Here is a 25743-nt window from a genome sequence, read left to right as displayed (position 1 = left end):
AAAACACTGAGGAAATCTGTCAAGATCAGACCTGCCCTACAGGAAATACTCAGAACTGCATTACACATCAATAAGCACAATAGAAACCAACCAGTGTAAAACCACACAAAAGCTAAAGCTCACAGCTCATATAAAACAATAGCACAAAATGCAAAACAAAGAAATAAGGTACTAACCAAAAGGATGAACAGAACAGCAGCACACATATCAATTCTATCAATCAACATGAACAATTTGAATGCCCTACTCAAGATACATACGGTGGCTGAATGGCTGAAAAAAAAAATCAATTATCTGCTATCTCAAGGAAACACATCTAACCCACAAAGACTCATACAGACACAAGGTAAAGGGATGGAAAAAAAATATTCCATGCAAACAGAAACCAGTAGGAAGCAGGCACAGCCATTCTCATATCAGATAAAATTGACTTTAAATCAACAATAGTAAAGAAAGACAAGGATGGTCGTTACATGATTGTAAAGGGAGCAATACAACAAGAAGATATAACCATCCTAAATATTTATACATGTAACACAGGACTGACCAGAGTCATAAAGCAAACCCTACTAGATCTAAGCAAAGAGATAAACAGCAGCATTGTAATTGCCAAGGACTTCGACATCCCACTGATAGAACTGAACATATCATCAAAGCAGAAAAAACACTGGACTTCAATAGGACTCTAGAACAAATGGGCCTAGCAGACATCTACAGAACATTTTACCCAAAAGCTACTGAATATACATTCTTCTCATCAGCACATGGAACATTCTCCAAGATTGATCATATCTTAGGCCACAAAGCATGGCTCAATGAATTCAAAAAAACAGAAATCACACCACGTATCTTCTCAGACCACAGTGGAATAAAACTAGAAATCAGCTCCAAGAGAAACACTCCATTCTACACAAAGTCATGGAAATTAAACAACCTGTGGCTGAACCATTATTGGGTCAATACAGAAACTGAGATACAAATCAAAAGATCCTCAAACTGAATTACAAAGGGGACATAAGCTATCAAAATCTACAGGATTCAGCAAAAGTAGACCTAAGGGAAAAATTCAGAGCCTTAAATGCCTACATCAAAAAGACAGAAAGATCACAAATCAACAATATAATGACAAGTCTGAAGAAAACAGAAAAGGAAGAGCAAACCAAATCCAAAATCAGCAGAAGAAAAACAAATAACTAAGGTCAGAGCAGAACTAAACGAAATGGAAAACAAAAAAGCAATACAAAAGATCAATGAAATGAAAATTTGGTTCTTTGAAAAGATAAATAAAACTGATAGATTTCTTTCTAGATTAATCAGGAATAGAAGAGGAAGGACCCAAAGCTCAATCAGAAATGAAAAAGCAGATATTACAACTGACACCATGGAAATACAAAACATCATCCATGAATACTACAAAAATCTCTATGCATATAAACTAGAAAATGTAAAGGAAATCGACCAATTCCTGGAAACAAACAACCTCACAAGCCTCATGCAAGAGGAAACAGAACTCCTGAACAGACCAATGATGAGCAATGAGATTGAAGCAGTAATAAAAAAGATTCCAACAAAAAGAAGCCATGGACCAGATGGATACACGGCTAAATTTTACCAGACCTACAAAGAAGAGCTGTTACTGATATTACAAAAATGATTCCATAACAGGAAAGGAATCCTCCCTAACTCATTCTATAAAGCCAGTGTCACCTTGATACCAAAGCCAGGAAAGGACACAAGAAAAAAAGAAAACTACAGACCAATATCCCTTATGAATAAAGATGCAAAAATCCTCAATAAAATATTAGCAAACTGAATTCAACAGCACATCAGCACAAAAATAATCCATCATGACCAAGTGGGCTTCATCCCAGAAATGCATGATGGTTCAACAAATAGAAATTCATAAATATGACTTACCACATAAATAGAAACAAAAACAAAAACAAAGATCATGTGATCATCTGAATAGATGCAGAAAATGCATTTGACAAAATCCAGCACCCTATCATGATATAAACCCATAACAAACTAGTCATAGAAAGAACATATCTCAAAATTATAAAAGCCACATATGACAAACCCATAGCCAACATCATATTGAATACAGAAAAGTTGAAAGCATTCCCACTGAGAATTGGAACAAGACAGTGGTTCCCACTCTCACCATTTCTATTCAATGTAGTACTAGAAGTCCTAGCTAGAGCAATCAGGAAAGAGAAAGAAATAAAGGGCATCCAAATCAGGAAAGAGTAGGTCAAACAAAAACCCAAAGACACCACCAAGAGACTCCTAGAATTGATAAATAATTTCAGCAAAGTCTCAGGTTACAAAATCAATGTACACAAATAAGTAGCATTTCTATATAGCAATAACAGTCAAGCTGAGAATCAAATCGAAGACTCAATACCATTCACAATAGCTTCAAAAAAAATAAAATATTAGGAATATACTTAACCAAGTAAAAGAAAGATCTTTACAAAGATAATTACAAAATACTGAGGAAAGAAATCACAGATGACACAAGTGGAAAAACATCATGCTCACAGAATCAAGATTGTTAAAATGTCCATATTACCCAAAGTGATTTATAGATTCAATGCAATCCCCACCAAAATACAAACATCATCTGTCACAGATCTAGAAAAAATAATTCTACATCTCGTTTAGAACCAGAAAATAACCTGAATAGCCAAAACAATCCTAAGCAAAACGAACAAATCTGGAGGCATCACATTATCAGACTTCTAACTATACTACAAGGCTATAAGTAACCAAAACAGCTTCATTTTCGTACAAAAAAAGAGACATAACCAATGGAACAGAACAGAGAACACAGATAGAAAACAATCTACATACAGCCAACTGATCTTTGACAAAGCAGTCGACAATATACACTGGGAAAAAAAGCCCTACTCAATAAATTGTGCTGGGAAAATTGGATAGCCACATGCAGAAGAATGAATCAAGACCCCTACCTCTAACCACTTGTAAAAATTAATTCAAGATGGATAAAAGAGTTAGATCTAAAGTTTGAAACCAAAAGAATTTCTAGAGGAAAATTTTGGAAAAACTCTTCTAGATATTGGTCTAGGCAAAGAATTTGCCTAGACCAATATCTAGAATACCCCAATGGCAATCACAGCAACAACAAAAATAAATAAATGGAACTTGATTAAATTAAAAGGCTTATGCACAGCTAAGGAAATAATCAGCAGAGCAAATCTATAACCTAAGAATGGGAGAAAATATTCACAAGCTACATATTTAATAAAAGTCTAATATCCAAAATCAACAAAGTATTCAAGCAAATCAGCAAGAAAAAAACAACCCCATTTAAAAGTGGGCAAAAGACAAGAATAGAAGCTTTTCAAGAGAAGTCAGACAAATGGCCAAAAAACAGATGAAAAAAATGCTCAATGTCACTAATCATCAGGGAAATGCAAATCAAAACCACAGTGAGAAATCACATAACTCCAGTGAGAATGGCTTTTATTAAAAAATCCAAAAACAATAGATGCTGGCATGGATGCAGATACAAAAAAAAAACGTTTATACACTGTTGGTGGGACTGCAAATTAGTATCTCTATGGAAAACAGTATGTAGATTCCTCAAAGAATCAAAAGTAAACCTATCATTTGACCCAGCAACCCCATTACTGGGTATCTAAAAGGAAAAGAAGTCATTTTATCAAAAAGACACCTGCACATGAATGTTTATTGCCACACAATTCACAATTGCAAAGATGTGGAATCAACCTAAATGCCTCTCAATTCATGACTGGATTAACAAAATGTGATATATTATACTGTGGAATACTACAAGTGGAAAAACATCATGCTCATGGAATCAATGGAATCAATATTGTTAAAATGTCCATATTACCCAAAGTGATTTATAGATTCAATGCAATCCCCACCAAAATACAAACATCATCAAAATACAAACATCATGACCCATTAAGAAGGATGACTTAAGGCCTTTTGCAACAAATCGGATGGAACTGGAGACCACTATCCTAAGTGAAGTATCTAAAGAATGGAAAAACAAACACCACATGTACTCACTACTAAACTGGAACTAACCAATGAGCACACACGTGCACAGAGGGAAGTAAAACTCAGTAGAAATCAAGCAAGGGAAGAGTAAAAAACCTACCAAATATATACAATGAACACTATCTGTGTGATGGGCATGCTTATAACCCTGATTCAAGCATAACAAAAATAATCCATGTAACCAAAAACATTTGAACCCCCATAATATTTTGAAATAGTTTTTTTAAAAGGCTCAGGCTTAATTTCTGGTGCTTTATGTTTTATGGTTTATGCTTTATGGTTTCTGCAATACCCCAACAGACAAAGCAGCCTACAGATGCTTCAAGATTTGGGCTTATTACAATCTCTTCATGAAGGCCTTCTCCTAGAACTGAGTCTAAAAGCAGCCCCATCCTGTTGGTTTTATTAGCATTAATGGCTCCGTCCTCCGTGAGTAGTTTCAAAGCTTTCACTTAGAAGGGATCTCAGAGAACATGGCTAAGTCCTTTTCTTTTCCACAATTTCTTCCACAATAAACCCAACAAGCTTTTATTCTGTCCGTGTGGAAAAATCCCCAGTGATAGTGAACTTGCTACTTTCCACATAGCCCCTTCCACACAGAGATCTTGAAAAAGACCATGGCCTGACCAAAGGTGTAAGATTCATAAATATGAGGCTTTGGCATAAAATCTAGAGGTTTAATAATATCAGAGCATGGAGCTCAAACCCTAATGGAAAACACTACCTGAGACCCACCCAGAAAAGCAGATCTCTCTCACCCTACCTGCCACATGGCACCAGGATGTCCTAGAAGGCACCACTGCTGAGAATGCCCAACCTAAATGGAGATGAAGTGAGGCCCCGTAGAGGTGCCAGTGTGGCCCACTCTGGTTTTCACCATATCCAAGGCCGGAAGAAGGCTGGGCTGCAGGCAGGCACATGCGCCAACCACACTGGAAAGAAGATACCGCCTAGTGCAGATGTTCTCCAACCTAATGGTCTCAGGGTGCTGCTATACTACTAAAAACTACTGAACACCCTACAGAGCTTTCCTGAGTTACAGCTACCAAAATTAAAAATTAAAACTTACTATGTTATTAAATATTTATTTGGTAATTTATTTTAAAAAATAAACCCATTCTATCTTCTAAATGAAAAATAAAATAAATAAAATAACAGATTAAGAGTAACTTTACCTTTGTCTAAAATAAAGAAGTTTCTATTCTTTCCATCTTACTGTATGGAGATTTATTACCTCAGGAAATAAGGACTTGCCAAAGGAAAGAGGATGACACCACCAATTTAGGTGCACATTTCATTGGAAACAACATTCTATATACAAGAGCATGATACTATAGCACAGATGATCACACCTCAATTTTTTACCTAATTTTCTTTGGAAAGAAAATACTACAGAAGAAGAAGAGGGTACTTATAATCATCTAAAATAGGTTCGTTAATCAAATGAGCAAAATTTTAAACAATCTGTCATTTGGAGGCCCTCCAGGAGATTCCAAGTGTTATTCCTCTCTTTTAGGCTGACAGCTCCCAACTTACAGAGTTGCATTCTAAAAATCTAGTTGTTTGGAAGTTAGAACAAATTTGCAAACAAAATGGTATTATAAATGGTAATTATATCACTATAATTTAAGAAAAGGAATGTAAGTAGTTTTCTACTTTTGTATATAATAGATTACTAACCCAAGGATTATCTAAAATTCAAAAAATAATAAAGAAGGTTCCACCCCCACTAAGCTCCAGGGCTAAAAACAAATTACACCATGACAATAAGACAAATCTTCAATTTCTAGCATTTTATATACGTGGTTTTCTTAAATATTATATACATACATATCAGCCTGAAAATACCAAGTATCCAATTTGAGAAAAAGCCTGGTGTTTTCAGGATACTAATGATTCATACCTCTATGTAAACTGCATTATTTATGAAATGTATGCTTATCAATGGAATCAGACTTTCATCTTAGTTTTCTATTCATTTTAATAAACAATGGTAAACTGATATAAAGATTACACCAATCATCACTGCAGTGTAAAGTGGGCAATGCTATCAAAGCTTAAGTTTTAACTGAAAGAAATAGGGAAGGCTATATTTCAAAATGTTCATTAGTTACCTGATGAATATAAGTCTGTGTTTAGCACTCTAAAAAAATTATAGTGGTACTGATGGAGAATATATGAAAATAAATATTAGTACAGAAGCCAAGAACCACCTATGTAAATAAACTCACTCTCAGTCTGAGGCCTCTATCTCTTTTCATCTTTGGAAGAAATGAAGCTATTTGGATAAAAGTGCTACCCTGTCCATCAAGGGACTTAAAAGAGTGAGTGAGGGAGGGGAAGATGGCAGACCAGGAGCCTGCATGTGCACCACTCTCAAGGAAAGGATAGAAAATTGCAGGCAGATGCCTACCTACAAATGACTCATCCAGGAAAGAACATCGTAAAACCCCCATAAAGCAATGTGGGACACACAGAGTGAAGGAGAAGGTGACAGGGCAATTAAATAAGACATCAGTAAATACCATACTCATGAATTTGAAGGTTCAACTGACATAATGTAAAATGTCTCCCTAAAGTGATCTACAGATTTAGGGAAATGCCAACTAAATTCCCAGCGGGCATTTTTAAAACTAGAAACTGACAAGCTCATTCTATAATTTAAATACAAATGCAGATGACCTAAAAGAGCCAAAGCAATTTTAAAAAATTGGAGGAGTTACACCACCTTACTTAGAGCAATCAAGACAACTGGCATTGGCAAAAGGATAGACAGATAGACCAACCAGTTAATTTCTTACAAAGGAGCCAAGGTAAATGATGTTGGAACAACTGGAAATCTGTATTTTAAAAAATGAACATACCTACCTCACACCAAACACAAAAATTAACTCAAAATGCATCACGGAACTAAATGTAAACTCTAAAACTATCAAACTTCTACACAAAAGAAAATCTTTTTGATCTTGTGAGAGGGAGAGATTATAGATAGGCCATCAAAAGCACAAACCATAAAAGAAAAAAAAAGAATAAAGTAGAATTCATCAAAATTTTAAAAATTCTGTTTTTTAAAAGTCATTATTGAGGAAAAGAAAAGGCACACCATAGACTGATAAAATATTCACAATACATATCTCTGACAATGGACTTGTATACAAAATATATAAAGAATTCTTACCACTCAGTAACAAAGAAATTCATACCAAAATGGGCAAAAATGTAAAGGTAATTCACAAAAGAAGACAAACAAGGGGCCAGTAAAATACATAAAAAGAAGCTAAACATCCTTAGTCATAAGGAAAATGCAAATGAAAAATCAAAATGATGCCATACCACTATTTACCCATTAGAATGGCTAAAATGAAAAAGACTGGCGATACCAAGTGCTAGCCAGGACGTAGAGTCATTGCAGGCTAGAATGTAAAATGGTATAAACCACTTCTGAAAATTGTTTGGCTATTTCTCATAAAGTTAAACCTACACCTACCCTATTACACAGCCAATTCACTCATAAGTATTTACCGAAGAGAAATGAAAATACGTACCATACAAAAACATACACATAATAGCAGATTTATTCATAACAGCCAAAACCTAGAAATAGCCCAAATTTCCATCAACAGGTGAATGAATAAATTGTGGTATATCCATATAATAGAATACTACTCTCTAATAAAAAAGAACTACAAATACATGTAACAAAATGGATGAATCTTAAAATCATTACATTGAGTTGACAAAGCCAGACACAAAAAAGTATATCTGTATGATTCTGTTTATATAAAATTCTAGAAAATGCCATCTATAGTGACAGAATGCAAATCAGTGGTTGCCTGAGGCCAGGTTAGAGGAGGCAGGGATGCAAAGAGGCATGAGGAAACGTTTGAGGGTAATGAAAATGCTCTGTATCTTGATTATAGTGGTGATCTCAAGGGTGTACATCTACTAAAATTCATGGAACTATACAATTTAAAAGGTTACAGTTTATATTATATAAATTATAACTTTAAAAGATTAATTTTTAAAGACACAATATATTAAATGCTGTACCAAAAGAATGTATAGATGAAATAAAAAACATCTTCAGCTGCTTACTATCAATCACTCTCTTTGCCATCTTCTAGTCCTTGACAAGAACAGGATGCAATAAGCCACCAAGGACCAAGCCACACTACTACTTGCCTCTCAGAGAAAGAACCCCCTACTGTGACCGCTATAAGTATACAAAGATAAGGTCAGGATCTCAGAGATGACTAGTATACAATATGATACCTATATTACATAGATGTGTGTATATTATAATATTTTTAGATGCAAAAAACTTCTTGAATTAATATTAGAGTTTTCCAGCACCCAAGTAATTGCCTACCACAGTATATACTGCACAAATCTCCAATAGGGCTACCTATTAGGCAGTCTCCAGACGACATGAGGAATTTGTTGCTCTCTGTAAAACTCCAAAAATGACTAAGCCAATGCCTTCCTTTTGGTACTCTGTGTTTTTCATTTTGCTACGACATCAAATCATAATAAAGCTTCAAATGCTTTATTACAAACACCACAACTTAGGGATACTCCCTAACCAATATCCTCAAATTTGTAGGCCACATAAGTCAGCTTAGTCTTACTGCTAGAGTGATAAGAAACTTAATTATAGCTCTTGACCCACAGGCTTGGCCAAAGTAACTAACCATAAGATTGGTCTTCATATCCAAATTGTAAGGAGTTGAGAGGAAACATCAATGAATTATCTTTCAAACTGTCACCTCTGCATACCAAGAATATATGAAAATAATAGTACAATTTTGAAAACATTGAAGTGTCATTCAACAAATGCTCACACAATTAGCATATTCTGAAAATGTACATCAACTCTATTTAGCAAGTGCATATATTTGAATACTATGACATCAGAGTAATTTTGCTAACAGCACAGTTCCTTGGCATTAACAAAATCTTTACTCATTTTGTTAATGGTCTGGTTTCAGCCAATTACTTATGAAGCACAGAATATATTTCTGTTGCAAATAAGACTGATTAAGGGTCTCTTAGATCTGAAGCTCTTTAAATTGATTGCTGCATCAACAGCTAAGTCCATTACATTTTTTCCTGGAGAATTTCCATCTGTTTCAAACTAAAGCAATTCTATGTTCCCACTTTTAAAGAGGAAAAATTTTAAATGACTAAAATCAAGTATTCCAGCAAAATTCAAGAGCCATAAAATAAATGAGCCACAAAAAAGCTTAAAGTACAAAATGAAAATACAAAAGAACATTCAGAAATACAGAATACAATTCATTCCCTCCTCTCTTTACTGTTCTTTTCTCTACCAATGTAAATAGAAATATCCCTCTTTATAAGAAAACTGAATAGACTGAACTTCAAAATAGCACAATTTGTAAAGCAAGGTATTATATATTTATTAATTCAATAGCTATTTATTGGGTCTCCACTATCTCCCAGAGGCCATTAAAGTAGTGAAAACAGAGCAGTGAACCAAACAGACAAAAATTCCTACCCTTGTGGAGCTTATATTCTAGTGGTAAAAATAGAAAATAAAAAAACTAAACAGGTAAAATATACAGTGAGATAAAAATAAATATTATAGGTAAAAATTAGATAAGAAATTTCCATAGAAATGGAGGTACTTTTAACTATGATATGCAGAGAAAGACTCATTGATAAATGTCACATTTGAACAAAGATCTGGCCAGGCACAGTGGCTCATGCCTATAGTCCCAGCAATTCAGGAGGCTGAGGCAGGAGGATCACTTGAGGACAGGAGTTCCAGACCAGCCTGAGCAACATAGTAAGACCTCATCTCTAAAAACATAAAATAAAGATCTGAAGAAGTTAAAAAAGCCAGCCTTATGGACATCCAGGAGAAGAACTTTTGAGGTAAAGAGATTGGAAGTATTCAGAGTTAGCCAGATGGAGTATTTAACAAGTGAAAGTCAACAAGATATGTAGTGGGCCAAGAGGGATATAGATCATGTAGGTCCTTAAAAAGTTGTAAGGACTCTGATTCTATTATAAGCAATATAGAAAGACTTCAGTGGATGTGAGACAAAGGAGGGATAAAACAAGACTTATAGTTTAAAAGAACCACTTTCAGAGTTGCTGATCAAGTAACACGTGGAAAGTACTTTAAATCACTCTAAGCTCCAAAATAAAAATGATAACCTCTAGACAAAATATTTTTAAAAAACAATAATTGAAGGCATTTAAGAATGACTAAATGTAGGCAAAAGTTAAAGGGAATTCAACTTTCAAAAGAAGGGAATCATCACAATACATATAGGAGGACTGTAGATGGCACACTGAATAACAGGTTTTAATGAATAAATTACTCTGGAAACAAAAAACAAAAACAAAAGAAAGAATCATATAAGGTGAGAGATTCACATATATATGACTTTTCCCAATCCACGCAGCATGGGGTGGCTAAAACTCAAGTAGAAAACCTCAGACTTTTTGGCTTGTGAGGTCAGCAATGCCATTACTGGATATTTATATAAGGGAAAGGAAAATACTTGTCCATAAAATGACTTGTACACAAATGCTCATAGGAATCTTGTACGTAATAACCAGAATCTGGAAACAACCCAGATGTTCACAAACAGAAATACGGATAAACAAATAGTGATATATTCATATGATGCAATATTAGTCAACAATAAAAGAATTACTGATACATGTAATACTATGAATGAATCTAAAAAAATTATGTTGAGGTACATTAATCAGACACAAATTATATGAGTCCATTTATATTAACTCTATGAGCAAAGAAAAGTAATCTATGGTGACAAATCAGAAAGTGAGGATGAGGATAGAGGGAATTGACTGAAACTGGACACTTCCCAGGTGATGAAAATTTTCTATATTCTGTTTTCTATATTTTGTTATAGAACAAAATATGACTTATATTATCCTTAATCATATATTTCTTATAATTAAATGAGAATATATAATTCTTGAAACCCATCACTTAAAATCTACATTTTACTACAGGTAAATACATTTCAATAAAAAGTAGTAAATAAAACTACATAGCAACATTTAAAACTCGTAACCAGGCCGGGTGCGGTGGCTCACGCCTGTAATCCTAGCACTCTGGGAGGCCGAGGCAGGCGGATTGCTCGAGGTCAGGAGTTCGAAAACAGCCTGAGCAAGAGTGAGACCCCCGTCTCTACTATAAATAGAAAGAAATTAATTGGCCAACTAATATATATATATATATTTATATATATATAAAATTAGCTGGGCATGGTGGCGCATGCCTGTAGTCCCAGCTACTCGGGAGGCTGAGGCAGAAGGATTGCTTGAGCCCAGGAGTTTGAGGTTGCTGTGAGCTAGGCTGACGCCACGGCACTCACTCTAGCCCAGACAACAAGTGAGACTCTGTCTCAAAAAAAAAAAAAAAAAAAAACTCGTAACCACTTATATTCAGTTAATTCAAACACATAGAAAAACTATGCCTTTCACATGGTAACATGCCAACAATCAAAGTAACAAAAGAGGAGGAGATTTGAGTTGTATGTGGATACAATTACAACCTTTTCTATACTTTTCCTATAAATAAAAACAATGTTAAGAAGCATTGAAATCTTAAAAAGTTCTCATATATTCAGTTACATATTGTGTTTCAAGATTTAGCTGTATAAAGTACACTTTTTCTGTCCTTTTTATAATAAAGCCATTCATCCATTCTTAGAATTCCAAAAGAAATGAAGATTAAAGAAAATAAAATATCAATTTCAAATTTCTAATTTATTACTCCATATAAAAGACAGGTATTTAATAATTAATGAAACAATTAGTTGCTATACTGTTCCCCCAAAAATAAGATCTTCCCATAAAATAAGCCCTAGCAGGATTTCTAAGCATTTGTGCAATATAAGCCCTACCCCGAAAATAAGACCTAGTGATGGGTGTGGCTACTCAGTATGTCTACACAACCCATGCATTTTGTCGTGGAGCGGTAAAGAAGACTAGCAGCCCTTCTCATCTGCCCCATCGTGACAGCTACTATCCCAGAGGTGACCAGAAAGGTGTGGGCAGCCCCACCAACAAGGTCGGCTCCCCCTATCAGGTCCTGGCCATCCTGTGTGTGCTGCAAGCTGAGGCTTTGAGGGGAAAATAACACATCTCCTGAAAATAAGCCCTAGGTGTCTTCTTGAGGAAAAATAAATATAACACCCTGTCTTATTTTAGGGGAAACACAGTACTTAACAATAAAGTAAATCTTACTATGGCTTAAAGGGATTTTTTTTAATGGTATAGGGACAGTTACTGCCTTAGGAATATTGGTCATTCTTTTTTTTTAGACATGGTCTCACTCTGTTGCCCAGGTTACCATGGCCATCTATTTTTAAATGTAGGTTTCTCACGAGCCTGTGAGAAGATACAAAAATTCACGATATAATAAAATGAGTTTATATTACAAAAAAAATTTGCCTTGTAATTGATAAAGAATACTCTTGGCAGGAAAATCACATTAAACACATTTTGAACATTCAAAACAGATGAAACTGTCAAATGTCAAATTTATAAAACTCCCTAACAAAAACTTAAGTGCAGGTTAAGAAAAGGAGTCAATAAATGCATCCTTTAAAGAGCAAGCTACTCAGAAGTTCTTAAAATGTGACTTACGTATATGTCTCATAATCTTATTTATACAAATATTTTGGAAAATATATACAAAAGAACTCAGAGCTTTTCCTCAAGCTCCCTCCTAGAAAAAAGATACATTGATGACAACAATATTTGGCATGTCAGTTTTTACATTTAATATAGTAGGAATACATGTAAAAGAACTCTGAACAGAATTACAGAATTAAAATTAAACATAATATTTAATTTCTGTCTGAAAGGAAATTCATAATTTAATAAATGCTATGACCACACACACATTAAAATAAAAATCAAACAGAAAACTCTATTAGAAGAACTCTGCTGACAGTCAATGTTAAAAAAAAAAAGAATACAAATTCTAATAAGTAGTGGTGACATTTCAGTCTCAAGTACCCAAAGAGGTTATTAAGATAAAGTATTAAAAAGTGAGATAGGATAAAATTTAAAAGTCCCCTTCAATCATATCCTGCAAAAAGTTCTCATTAAGATTATTTTTCAATCTGCCTCACTCACTTAGATCTAAATACTAAAAGACAAAAAGGTGTTTTTCAACTAATGTTTGACAAGGACACCAAGAATACACAATGGGAAAAGAATGGTCTCTTCAATAAATGGTGCTGGGAAAACTGGATATTCACACACAAAATAATTCAACTGAACCCTTATCTTATGCCATTTACAAAAATTAACTTAAAATGGATTTTATGTAAAACTTGAAACTGTAAAACTCCTAGAAGGAAACACAAGGAAAAAGCTCCTTGACACTGGCCTTAGCAATGATTTTTTTGATATGACACCAAAAGCATATGATTTTTTGGATACAACAAAGGTATCAAAAACAAAAGTAAACAAGTGGGACTACATCAAACTAAAAAGCTTTTGCACAGCAAAGGAAATAATCGATAGAATGAAAAGGCAATGAGAATGTGAGAATATATAGGTTAAGCATCCCTAATTCAAAATTCCAAAATCCAAAACGCTCTAAAATCTGAAACTTTTTGAGCTCTAACATGATGCCACAAGGGGAAAATTTCACAACTGACTTTATGTGATGGGTCATAGACAAAACTTTATTTCATGCACAAAATTATTAAAATTATTATATAAAATTACTTTCAGGTTATAAACACAAGGTATACATAAAACATACATAATTTTCATGTTTAGACTTGAGTCTCATCGTCAAGACATCTCATTATGCATATGCAAATATCCCAAAATCAAAAAATATTCAAAATCCAAAACACTTCTGGGTCCCAAGCATTTCAGATAGTGCTACTCAACCTGTATTTGCAAACTATGTATCTGATAAGGGATCAATATCCAAAATACATATGGAACTCACAAATTCAATTAACATATAACCCATTTAAAAATGGGCAAAGGATCTGAACGAACATGTTTCCAAAACAGATGTAAAAATGACCAACAGATATATGAAAAGGTGCTCACTAATCAGGAAAATGCAGATCAAAACCACAATGAGGTATCATTTCACATCTGTTAGAATGACTATTACCAAAAAAATAAGAGATAGCAAGTGTAAGCAAAAGTATAGAGAAAAAAGAATCCTTGTACACTATTGATAGGAATGTAAATTGGTATAGCCATTAATGGAAAATAGATGGAGGTTCCACAAAATATTAAAAGTAGAACTACCATACAATCCAGCAATCCTACTTCTTGGTATACATCCAAAAAATGAAATCAGTATTTTGAAGAGATATCTGTACCCCCCTGCTCACTGCAGTATTATTTACAATGGCCAAGATATGGAAACAGCCTAAATGTCTGTCAATGGAGGAAAAAAGAAAATGTGGTAACTCTATATAATGGAATATTACTCATTCTTCAAAAAGGAAAAACTGCCTTTGTAAGAAGACAGATGAACCTGGAGCACATGATGTTAAGTGAAATAAGCTAGTTACAAAACGACAAATACTATATGATCTCACTTTTACATGGATTCTAAAAAGTCAAACTCATAGAAGCAGAGAATGGAATGATAGTTGCTAGGTGCTGGGGCATGAAGGAAATGGGGAGATGCTGGTCAAAGGATACAAAGTTTCAGTTATAAGATGAGTAAGTTCTATGAATCTAATGTATAGCATAGGGACTATAATTAATAATACTGCATTATTTACTTAAAATTTGCTAACAGAGTAGATCTTAAATGTCCTCATACACACACACCAAAAAAAAAAAGGGGGGGGGGTAAATAACTATGTGTGGTGATAGATATGTTTATCAATTTGATTGGGGTAATCATTACAAAATATATACAAATACCAAACCATCACATTGCACAACTTGAATACATATAATTTTTATTTGTCAATTATACTTCATTAAGCTAAAAAAGAGGTGTTTTTAAAAATTGAATTAATAAAAATAAATATCTGTTTTTAAACTTATTATTTAGGCTGGGCGTGGTGGCTCACACCTGTAATCCTAGCACTCTGGGAGGCCGAGGCAGGAGGATTGCTCAAGGTCAGGAGTTCAAAACCAGCCTGAGCAAGAGCGAGACTCCGTCTCCACTAAAAAATAAAAATAAAAAAAAAAATTGAAAGAAATTAGCAGAAAAACTAAAAATATATAGAAAAAATTATCCAGGCATGGTGGCGCATGCCTGTAGTCCCAGCTACTCAGGGGGCTGAGGCAGAAGGATTGCTTGAGCCCAGGACTTTGAGGTTGCTGTGAGGTAGGCTGATGCCACAGCACTCTAGCCCAGGCAACAGACTGAGACTGTCTCAAATATATATATATATATATATAAAATTTAATTGAATCTTACTCTCTTTGAATTTAGAATTATTAGTTTTCCCTCAATATCTGTGGGGGTTGGTTCCAGGAGCCCCCTCATACACTGTAAGATGGCATAGTATTTGTATATAACCTATGCACATCCTCCCATATACTTGAAATCATCTCCAGAATATTTATAATACCTAAAACAATGCCAACACATCACTTCACTTACATGAATTCAACACAGTACTCGGCAAGCAGCAAATTCAAGTTCTGCTTTTTGGAACTTTTTGCAATTTTTTGTTTTCTAAATGTTTTTGTTCTACAGCTGGTTGAATCCATGGATGTCCCCATGGATGTGGAATCCACACATAAAGAGGACAGATTGTATTACCCACATACGTTCCACTGCAAACACCACGCAGACAATTTCCACAGGTAAGCCCCTATGTTACCCTAAACCAACAGTGAAAGTACACCTTTTGTCATCATATAAGTCAGTGTCAGCTACCATTTAAGTGGCATGATCTAATTTCACACATGGCTATTTTAGCCACCATATCCTCAATTGTTATCAGAGTGAAAAAGGAAGATAGCATTATCGCTGCCAGAGGTAACACAATATAAAAGGAACAAATCTTAAGAGATAGACAGATCTGATTCTCATCTCATCTACATCATAGACCACTTGGGAGAGCATGGTGTAGTTATTTACACTATTATCTTAAGTTTTATTTCCCTACTTTTCAAAGGTATAAAACATCCACACAACTATATATATATCTCACTGCATAATGCCTGACACAGAAAAATTTCACAGGTAACATCTATGCATGCAGTAATATAGTATAATGGCTTACAAGAGTAACTATTAATGTCAAATCCCAATTCTGTCACTTACTCGGCTGCACAACCACGAGCAAGATATTTAATCCCTCTAAACCTCAATTTTACAAATACATGTATAAACTAGAACTATTAATGGGTTTTGTAAGATACAAAGCACTTAGGCCCACAATAAACACAATAAATGTTTGCTATAATTATATTATCTTAATTAAGCATTTAAGGCTTTAAAATAATGCATTAGCTATCCTATTATATATGCAGAATTAGCAAAAGATAATTTCCAGCATTTTCAATGAGTCAATATACAATTAGTCAGGTCCTTCTAACTTCTTTTTTGTATATTTTATATGACAACTGATTAAACCATTTCTTAAATAGATGCTTATAAAATGCAACTATTGGGGAAAAAATATTAAACAATCATCCAGAAGACTTACTATTGGAAGCAGAGGAAAAAAAATATTTTTAACTCTTATAACATGACTACTAAGGTGCAAGAAAAAAATGGACCCTATAAAATACTATAGATGATACTGGGAAGTGGCAGTGAGCTGCGCTCCCAGTCAGCCACACAATCACAAAACAAACAATACTCCACAGTGACTGTGTCCTCAGTGTTTTTTAGATATCATGTGTTGTGTTTTCATATCCTAACATGTCTACAAAACGCCCATTTTGGACTCAGGATATTTTCAATTTATGATGGATCTATCAGGATGTAACTCCATCATAAGTTGAGAAGCATCTGTGTATACTTTCTTTTACCTGACTCTACCTCTCAACAGAATACTGTCACTTTAAAAACTCTTCATGTATAATAACTTATGCTGTACATTACTGAAAAATATTTTTGGGCTAGTATATGCTATACCTTTTGGGGAGCGAGAACTCTCTGCCTGAACTTTTCAACCATTTCTTGACCCATAGAAGACCAAGCGTTCACAAATGCTTCTGCTTTGTCTTGTCTAAGATGGATGTTCTCTAATTGCTGCTGCAAAGCTGTTGGCTTCACATTGTGATATACAGCCTATTAAAGAGAAAAAATATTACATAAATCCTTCATATTCATACAGAGATCTTAAACTGTAATCAATAATAATTATTTTTAAATGATTTAAATCAAAAGAATATTTCACATTCCTATTCCAGACACTTTTGGTTATTTTACAAATAATAAAATATCAACAAAGGACCAGAAGGTTCAGGATCAAATGGCCTAAATTATTCAGGCCTAAATTATTATTTTTTTCATTTTTGCCTGTGGTTTAAGCAATCCTAAATCCACTTAATAATCAAAATACTTCTTTATGTTGGTTATATAAATGGCACCTTATTTAAAATTGTGTTTTTTCATTTACTTATTTCAAATAAGTATACAATGGTTTTCTTTCCCAACTACCAAATTTTTTCCAAGAAGCATTTACTCACAACTACCTCATTTAACAATTTCCTCAGTTATATTTGATAGACTTATACAAGATACACAAAAAATATAATCTTCACTCCCCATAAGTTCAAAATCTAGTGAAGAAGACATAACTGACACTTGTAAACTAATGAAAGATGAACTGTGTTCTACTATGATAGCCAGGGATAAAAAACATCCAAATAGGGGAAGACAGCAAGTATAAGGCATCAAGGCTGAAATAAAAGAGATATGATTTGAACAGGAACTTAAATAATGAACAGAATTTAGATAAGAAAAGATGCAGAATGGCAGCTCAGTAGGAAAAAATATTATGACAATACTTCTTTTCTAAGTGTCCTTTTTATACTCCTAGTTAAATATATCCCCCAAATCATTTAATTTGTTAAATAGTGTTCATTTTTCAAAGGTATTATAGCAAGTAGCAATGAATTCAAATCTCTTATAACTGTCTCCAATGAGTCTCGATTCATATTGTCAAATACTTTATAGATCTTCAAATAATTTTACTACATTGCAATTCTTGAGTAAAATATATTCACAGCTTCCATCTTGCATATTTTCTTATAAAAACATAGAAAGTCATTTATATCATAGCACTAAAAATATGTAATAAACCATGGTCAGGAAATTTGACAATAAAAATACCTGTTCTAAAATAAATGATATTGTTTCAAGAACTAGATGAAGATCTTGTTTCTCTAGAGAAAATGCAGCTTGAAGTTTTTCTTCCTCTTCTTCACTGAAACTGCTCTCAGACTACAACACAAATAATAATCTATTAGTACACATTCAGGTATTCAAAACTTATGACAGAAAATTCATTTATTCATATATGAGATGAAAACTTTAAAGAAAAGTGAATATATGGTGAAAAGAAATTGATGTTTGTAGATTTCTAAAATGTCTGGTACCCATTATAGATTTTTATAAACACAGTAAATTGAATTAAAAGTCATAATTATGAGCTTCAAAGTTCTGCACTGCAGTATCCTAAAGAACTGCTGAGATACATGGATGATTTTTAACTTCAATTAAAAAAAACTCACTTCTGTGCTTTTGTATTTCTTGTGCCTGGTTTTCATAATTCTTCCATTTTATTTCATGATCAGCAGTCATTTCATGAAGCTGCCTGCATGCCCCATGACAACAGTCCCTTCATCCTCCAGTTTGCTGTTTCTATTCTGCTATGATCAGGAAGCCAGATGGCTGACCTCTCAGAATATACACCACAGTTACTTCAATCGGCTTTGTGTGAAGCCTAAAAGTCTCTCCAATGGAGACAAGTAGATGAGTTTTTTTATTGCATGAGTTGTGACAGCTACTTTTGAAGCTGAGAGGCCACAAATGTTTATTTCTGGATTCCTAGTTCTGGAAGTTCATCTGACTTGCATCAGTGTTTTCCAGTGCAGACTGGGGCATGCTGGATTGGACAATTCTTTGTGCAAGACTGTCTTGCGCATCGCAAGATCTTTAAAAGTCCCTGGCTATCAAATGCCATCAATGCCCTTCCACACATTGTAGCAAAACAAAAACAAAAACAAACCTCATGTATTTGTGTCTGCTAGGATGAGCCAGGAAAATGGCCAGTTCAGAAAAGGACCCCCAGGTTGGGCGCAGTGGCTCATGCTTGTGATCCCAGCACTTTGGAAGGCCAGGAATTCAAGACCAAACTGGACAACATAGCAAGATCCTGTCTCTACAAAACATTTAAAAATTAGCCAGGTGTACTGACATGTACTGGTAGTCCTAGCTACTAAGGAGGCTAAAGCCAGAGGATTACTTAAGCCCAGGAGTCCAACATTACAGTAAGCTGTGATTGTGCCACTGTACTCCAGCCTGGGTGATAAAGCAAGACCTTGTCTCAAAAAAAAAGAAAAGACACACCCCCCCAGATCCATGTTCAAGCATGCCCATATTCTATACCTAAGCTGTCTTAATTTCCTCATGTTGATTTTTTTTTTTTTTTTTTTTTTTTTTTTTTGAGACAGAGTCTCACTTTGTTGTCCGGGCTAGAGTGAGTGCCATGGCATCAGCCTAGCTCACAGCAACCTCAAACTCCTGGGCTCAAGCAATCCTCCTGCCTCAGCCTCCCGAGTAGCTGGGACTATAAGCATGCGCCACCATGCCCAGCTAATTTTTTCTATATATATTAGTTGGCCAATTAATTTCTTTCTATTTTTAGTAGAGACAGGGTCTTGCTCTTGCTCAGGCTGGTTTCAAACTCCTGACCTTAAGCAATCCGCCCAGCTCGGCCTCCCAGAGAGCTAGGATTATAGGAGTGAGCCACCACGCCAGCCCTCATGTTGATTGTTGATTCTCACTAAGAATTCCATGGAACCAGTCTGCACAAAAAAAAAAGATATCTTCTGCCTACAAACAGATTAAACTTGCTAAAAGCAAAGTGCCAAGCTGATGGCATTTAGAATGGCAACCAAATCCCTAAGACTCTTCACTAATCTACCTGTCTCAGGTTCTACTATTCTAAGGGCTCTGCTTATCTCAAGGCAAAGGCCAACTTGGCAGACCTAGAGTACATAAAGAAAAGCTGGAAGATCTTGAAATTCACGGCAAACTTGATTTTAGAGCTCTTATCATAATAGGAGCCCCTCTAAAAGATCAACCCCTGAAACTGTCTAGGAAAAAAAAATGTACAGCTTTCCTTATATATTCTTAGCAGGCAAGTATTACATGCATACATTTCTACCTCTAGTAGCTTCAGTTTTCAACAAGTACACCTTCTCATCTTCACTCCACTATCTCTGATGGCATAGCATTCAAGCACCTCTATAGAACACTTCACTCACTCAGTTAACTCTAAGATAGATATAATTTATTCTCAATTCCAGATGTGACTGAAAGGGTCAAAAACAAACTACATATCACAACTGTCCCTGCAATTGTTCCATCCTCTCTCAGTATGAAGAATAAAAAATATGTAAGAGAGTTTCTTATTCCATATTGCTTTACATATTTAAGAAGGCAGCCATCAGCTCAAGAAATAAAACAGAACTTCTATTATCTACTGCCTGGATCATTCACTTTTGGGCTGATTTAGAAAATGTTTCACACTCCTTTCTGAGATTTAATGTAATGGGATAAGTGATGGATTCTGGAGCCAGACTGCCTTTTTAGCTATCTGTGTGACATTGGGCAAGTTACTTAATTGGTTTCTATCTCAGTTTCTTCATAGATAAAATGAGGATGACAATAGTACCTACTTCTTCAAGTTTCTGTAAGGATTAGATGAGTTAACAATACAAAGCCGTGAGAATAAGACCAATCATGGAGGAGGCAATGGAACTTTATAAATAGCAAATACCACAGAATGTCACAATTGTTGTTCCTCTCAGTTCTCCATCTACATCATAAATTCCTTAGAGGCAGGAATATAATGACCTACATTTGTTTCGTGTCATGGTAAGAAAAAGAATTCCAAGAATATTTATTGAGCACCAACTATATAAGTAGCAATGTATTAGGTATAAGAAGAATAAAGATGAGAAGATATGATCCTCAAGACATTAAGGCCAGAGGAAGGTAAACTGATAAAAAGGTTTAGGGATTTGGTGGCCTTCTAATCATGAAACAAATACTTATGATGCAGTACTAAAGTGAGGTAAGAATGAACCAAGTGTTTTGGAAGCACAGAAGACAGAACAACAAACTGTGCTGAGAAAGAGACTGCAAAATGTTTGAAGGATAGTTTACTCAGTAAATAAGGGAAGAAGGACATTTGTAGGCAAGGGGAGAGTATATGCATAAATACATAGTTGAGAAAGTTCATAGCAAGTTGCAGTAAAAGAGTACTGTCCAGTGTGAATGTAGCACTTACAAAGTAGGGAGAATGAAGGTTGCAGCCATATTATAATGGGTCACACAATGTTAGGGATATAATGCACACGATGTTAGGGATTTTGAACTTTTCTCCATAGGGCAATGGACAGTCACTGATGGCTCCAAACACTATAAAATATGATCAATCTTTTTTTTAGTAAAACAATATTTAGAAAGGTAACTAGGATAGTATTATGAACAAGTGATGGGAATCAAGAAGGTTACAGGCAAGAATATCTGTTTGAAGGTAACTATTGTCACCTAAAGGAAAGATAATAAGGATCTGAACTAGGACTGTGAGAACTTGGATTTTAGAGACATTTCAGAGGTAGAAAAGACATGGCCCTGGGGTTAGCCCCTGGGCAGGAAAAAGAAGTGGAAAGAAAAAGAGTCCCTGTTCTCATTGGGTGGTGATAACTGGCACCAGGCAGAGCTGTTAGTGGCTTCTCCATAAACACGCGTCAGATGGAATTAAATTTTTATAACCTGATAAAGAAATTAACTTGGATTGGTAGCAGGTGCTGAATTACTAAATATCCATATGTCTAAAACAACCACATCCTTAAAGTAAAAGTAAAAGAAGAACAAAATTAAATGAAAGATTAGATACTGGCTGATAGTAAATACACAGAATTATTTTTAAGGGAAAAAATAAATGAAGCCATGAAATCAGAATTTTCCCAAAGTATGTTCCACTGAACATCAGTCCCAAAATGCATACCATAACAAAACAGTTCCAAGGTCAAACACATTTGGAAAATGTTACACAACATATTCACCCTTAAATACTTACCACAAACACTAGCATATAAAATACTCTGAAAAGTTCCATAATAAAAAAATTAACTTTATTGAAAAGACAGCTTCCCAAATTTTTAACCATGGAATATTATCAAAACTTCCATAGACCTAGTGACCCTGAGAACATACTGGAGAACATTATACTGTGCAAAAAGTTCTCCAGATAATAACAGAGACTGTCATGAAATCAGAAGGAAGTATTACAAGCTATAGAAATACAAAAATACATACCTTCAAGTGAAGTTTTTGAAGAATCCGAGTGAGCAATCGTGGAAATCTTCCTATATCTATTGCATTTATCAGTGACACTGCTTTTTTCATGCTAAATAAATTTGTAAAACAAAGTTTTAAATGAGTTTTCCAAGTTGAACTGTACTTGCTATAGTTGTCTATAAGTTTTCATTTCAACAACTCTGACTGTTATATGCTAAGTCTGAGTAAAATAAAGAGAAGAGGCAGGGTAATCTGAACACTTCCAAAAACATGCCCCCAAAATGACTTCTGTTGAAAGGGCCCATCTGGCAAATTTCCTTTCTCTGGGGCAAAGCAAACTAGGGGAAGCTTGTACTCTGTGGGGGAATGGCATTAATTTAGCAGTGGTTGTTTATGTAAACACTTAACCCAAAATGGAACTCTAAAGGGGAGCAGCAACTGAGGCAAACTACTAAAAATATAAAGAATACTGTACAGCAAATAAAAGAACTTAAAAATTTATATATATTACATACAAAATCACCTGGGGTCACTAAGTACACAGTTGTTTTAAAACCTGTTTCAATTGTAATAATCAATTTTAAATGATGGGATGACAAAAATTCTACTGCATCATATTGGATAGGTTTACCAATGAAGTGTTTCATTCCCACGACATTGATATGAGGAAAGGAACTGGCTATTGGGACCAAAAAAATTCAGTAAGTAGGAAAAACTTTAAAATGACAGCTCTCACTGGGGAAAAGAAGCCTTATTCAATAAATGGTGCTGGGAAAATTGGATACCCACACATAGAAGACTGAAAAAGGATGAGCACCTTTCACCTCTCACAAAAATCAACTCACAGTAGATAGTAGACTTAAACCAAAGCATAAAATTATAAGAATTCTAGAAGAAAATGTTGGAAAAACTCTTACAGACATTGGCCTAGGGAAAGAATTTATGAAAGACCCCAAAGGCAATCACAGCAACAACAAAAATGAATAAATGGGACCTGATTAAATTAAAAAGCTTCTCCACAGCCAAGGAAACTATCACAAGAGCAAACAGACAACCTACAGAATGAGAGAAAATATTCACATTACATGTCTGATAAAGGGCTGATAACTAGAATCTATATAGAACTCGGGAAAATCAGCAAGAAAAAAACAACCCTATCAAAAAGTGGGCAAAGAACATGAACAGAAACATTTCAAGAGAAGATAGACTAATGGCTAACAATCATATGAAAAAAATGCTCAATATCCCTAATCATCAGGGAAATGCCAACCAAAAACACCATGAGCTATCACTTAACTCCAGTGAGAATGGCCTTTATCAAAAAGTCCCAAAACAATAAATGTTGGTGTGGTTGCGGAGAGATAGGAACACTCCTACACTGCTGATGGGACTGCAAACTAGGTCAACCTCTGTGGAAAGCAATATGGAGATACCTCAAAGAGATACAAGTAGAACTATCATTTGATCCAACAATCCCATTACTGAGCATCTACCCAAAGGAACAAAAAGACATTCTATAAAAAAGACATCTGGGCCGGGCGCGGTGGCTCACGCCTGTAATCCTAGCTCTCTGGGAGGCCGAGGTGGGCAGATTGCTCAAGGTCAGGAGTTCAAAACCAGCCTGAGCAAGAGCGAGACCCTGTCTCTACTATAAATAGAAAAAAATTAATTGGCCAACTGATATATATATATATATATATATATAAAATTAGCGGGCATGGTGGCACATGCCTATAGTCCCAGCTACTCGGGAGGCTGAGGCAGGAGGATCGCTTGAGCCCAGGAGTTTGAGGTTGCTGTGAGCTAGGCTGACACCACGGCACTCACTCTAGCCTGGACAACAAAGCGAGACTGTCTCAAAAAAAAAAAAAAAAAAAAGACATCTGCACTAGAATGTTTATAGCAGCACAATTCACAGTTGCAAAGATGTGGAAACAACCCAAGTGCCCATCAATACATGAGTAGATCAATAAAATGTGGTATATGTATACCATGGAGTTCTACTCAGCCACAAAAAACAATGGTGAACTAGCACCTCTTGTATTATTCTGGAGAGAGCTGGAGCCCATTCTACTAAGTGAAGTATAACAAGAATGGAAAAACAAGCACCACATGTACTCACCAGCAAATTGGTATTAACTGATCAACACTTAAGTAGTAATAACATTCATCAGGTGTCAGGCAAGTGGGAGGGGGAAGAAGGGGATGGGTATATTCACACCTAATGGGTGTAGTGTGCACCCTATCGGGATGGACATTCTTGAAGCTCTGACTCAGATGGGGCAAAGGCAATAGATATAACCTAAACATTTGTACCCCCGTAATATGATGAAATTAAAAAAAAAATTAAATGACAGCTCTCTTCTTCAGGAAGATTTCTGCCTAATCCAAGCACAAAGAAGTTACTCTCCAACTTAAATTACTTGTCCATATACTTCAGTATTTTTTCTTTTCACACACCACCTGCACTGTTACTTTTTATTAAATTGAGTCATTTTTACTTAAATAATTTTATTTTAAAAAACGAACTTTACATTACCACCACGGGCAGCCAACTTTACCTACTGTACATAGAAATCAACCAAATATAAATAAAATGGAAACAAAAGCAACGTTAAGTATGGCTAGACAGGGTTACCAGCCAAAAACTCCTGGCCTGAGACCTATTCGATCTTGATCGAAAGGGTTACTAACACGTGTTAGGTATTAAAGCCCCTCCAGCACCAGTGTGAGCCTTTCTCCTCCTCAGATCTGAGAGAGAATTGAATGCGGAAACGGAATACCGTTCCACGTGATCAGGCAGCAATCAAGGTAGCCCCAGGGAACTTCCGATACCCAACTCCACAAACACTCGGCCGGCCTCAGCTGCCCGGCGCACTAAGCGCCCCGCAGGCGGACCGCCGCGAAGGTGCGGGCGCCACACGGTCCCACACACGCCCCCGCCGCAGCCGACCCTCCCAACCCGCGCCCGCCACGGCGCCCAGGCGACAGGTGGCGGCAGCGGGGACATCCTTGCGCGGGCCCTGTCCGCGCCACAGGTGGTACCACAAGTGCTCGGCAGGCCAGCTACCTGGGGCTCTCCCTCAGGATCAACGCCGCGGACGCCGCCATCCTCGCAGCTAGCTGCCCCGCCCGGCCGCCGGCTGTCAGCTGCGCGGAACCCAGCCAATGGCGGC

The 25743-nt window shown here is 35.5% G+C and overlaps 1 protein-coding gene across 2 annotated transcripts in view; it reads right to left on the bottom strand.

Moving 5' to 3' along the window:
• The window catches only part of COMMD10 (COMM domain containing 10), a 157478-nt gene extending 131735 nt beyond the window's left edge, over positions 1–25743 (bottom strand). For both annotated transcript variants that reach the window (XM_012763697.2, XM_012763698.3), the window contains exons 1-4: positions 25638–25743; positions 22586–22676; positions 18365–18475; positions 17162–17317 (exon numbers count right to left, since the gene is read on the bottom strand). In XM_012763697.2, the coding sequence (XP_012619151.2) occupies positions 17162–17317; positions 18365–18475; positions 22586–22676; positions 25638–25678 (399 nt within the window). In that variant the 5' untranslated portion in view covers positions 25679–25743. The remainder of the gene's footprint in view (positions 1–17161; positions 17318–18364; positions 18476–22585; positions 22677–25637) is intronic.

The sequence above is a fragment of the Microcebus murinus genome, chromosome 11 (assembly GCF_040939455.1).
Source record: "Microcebus murinus isolate Inina chromosome 11, M.murinus_Inina_mat1.0, whole genome shotgun sequence".
Taxonomy (NCBI): Eukaryota; Metazoa; Chordata; class Mammalia; order Primates; family Cheirogaleidae; genus Microcebus; species Microcebus murinus.
This window is presented reverse-complemented; position numbering and strand designations above follow the sequence as displayed.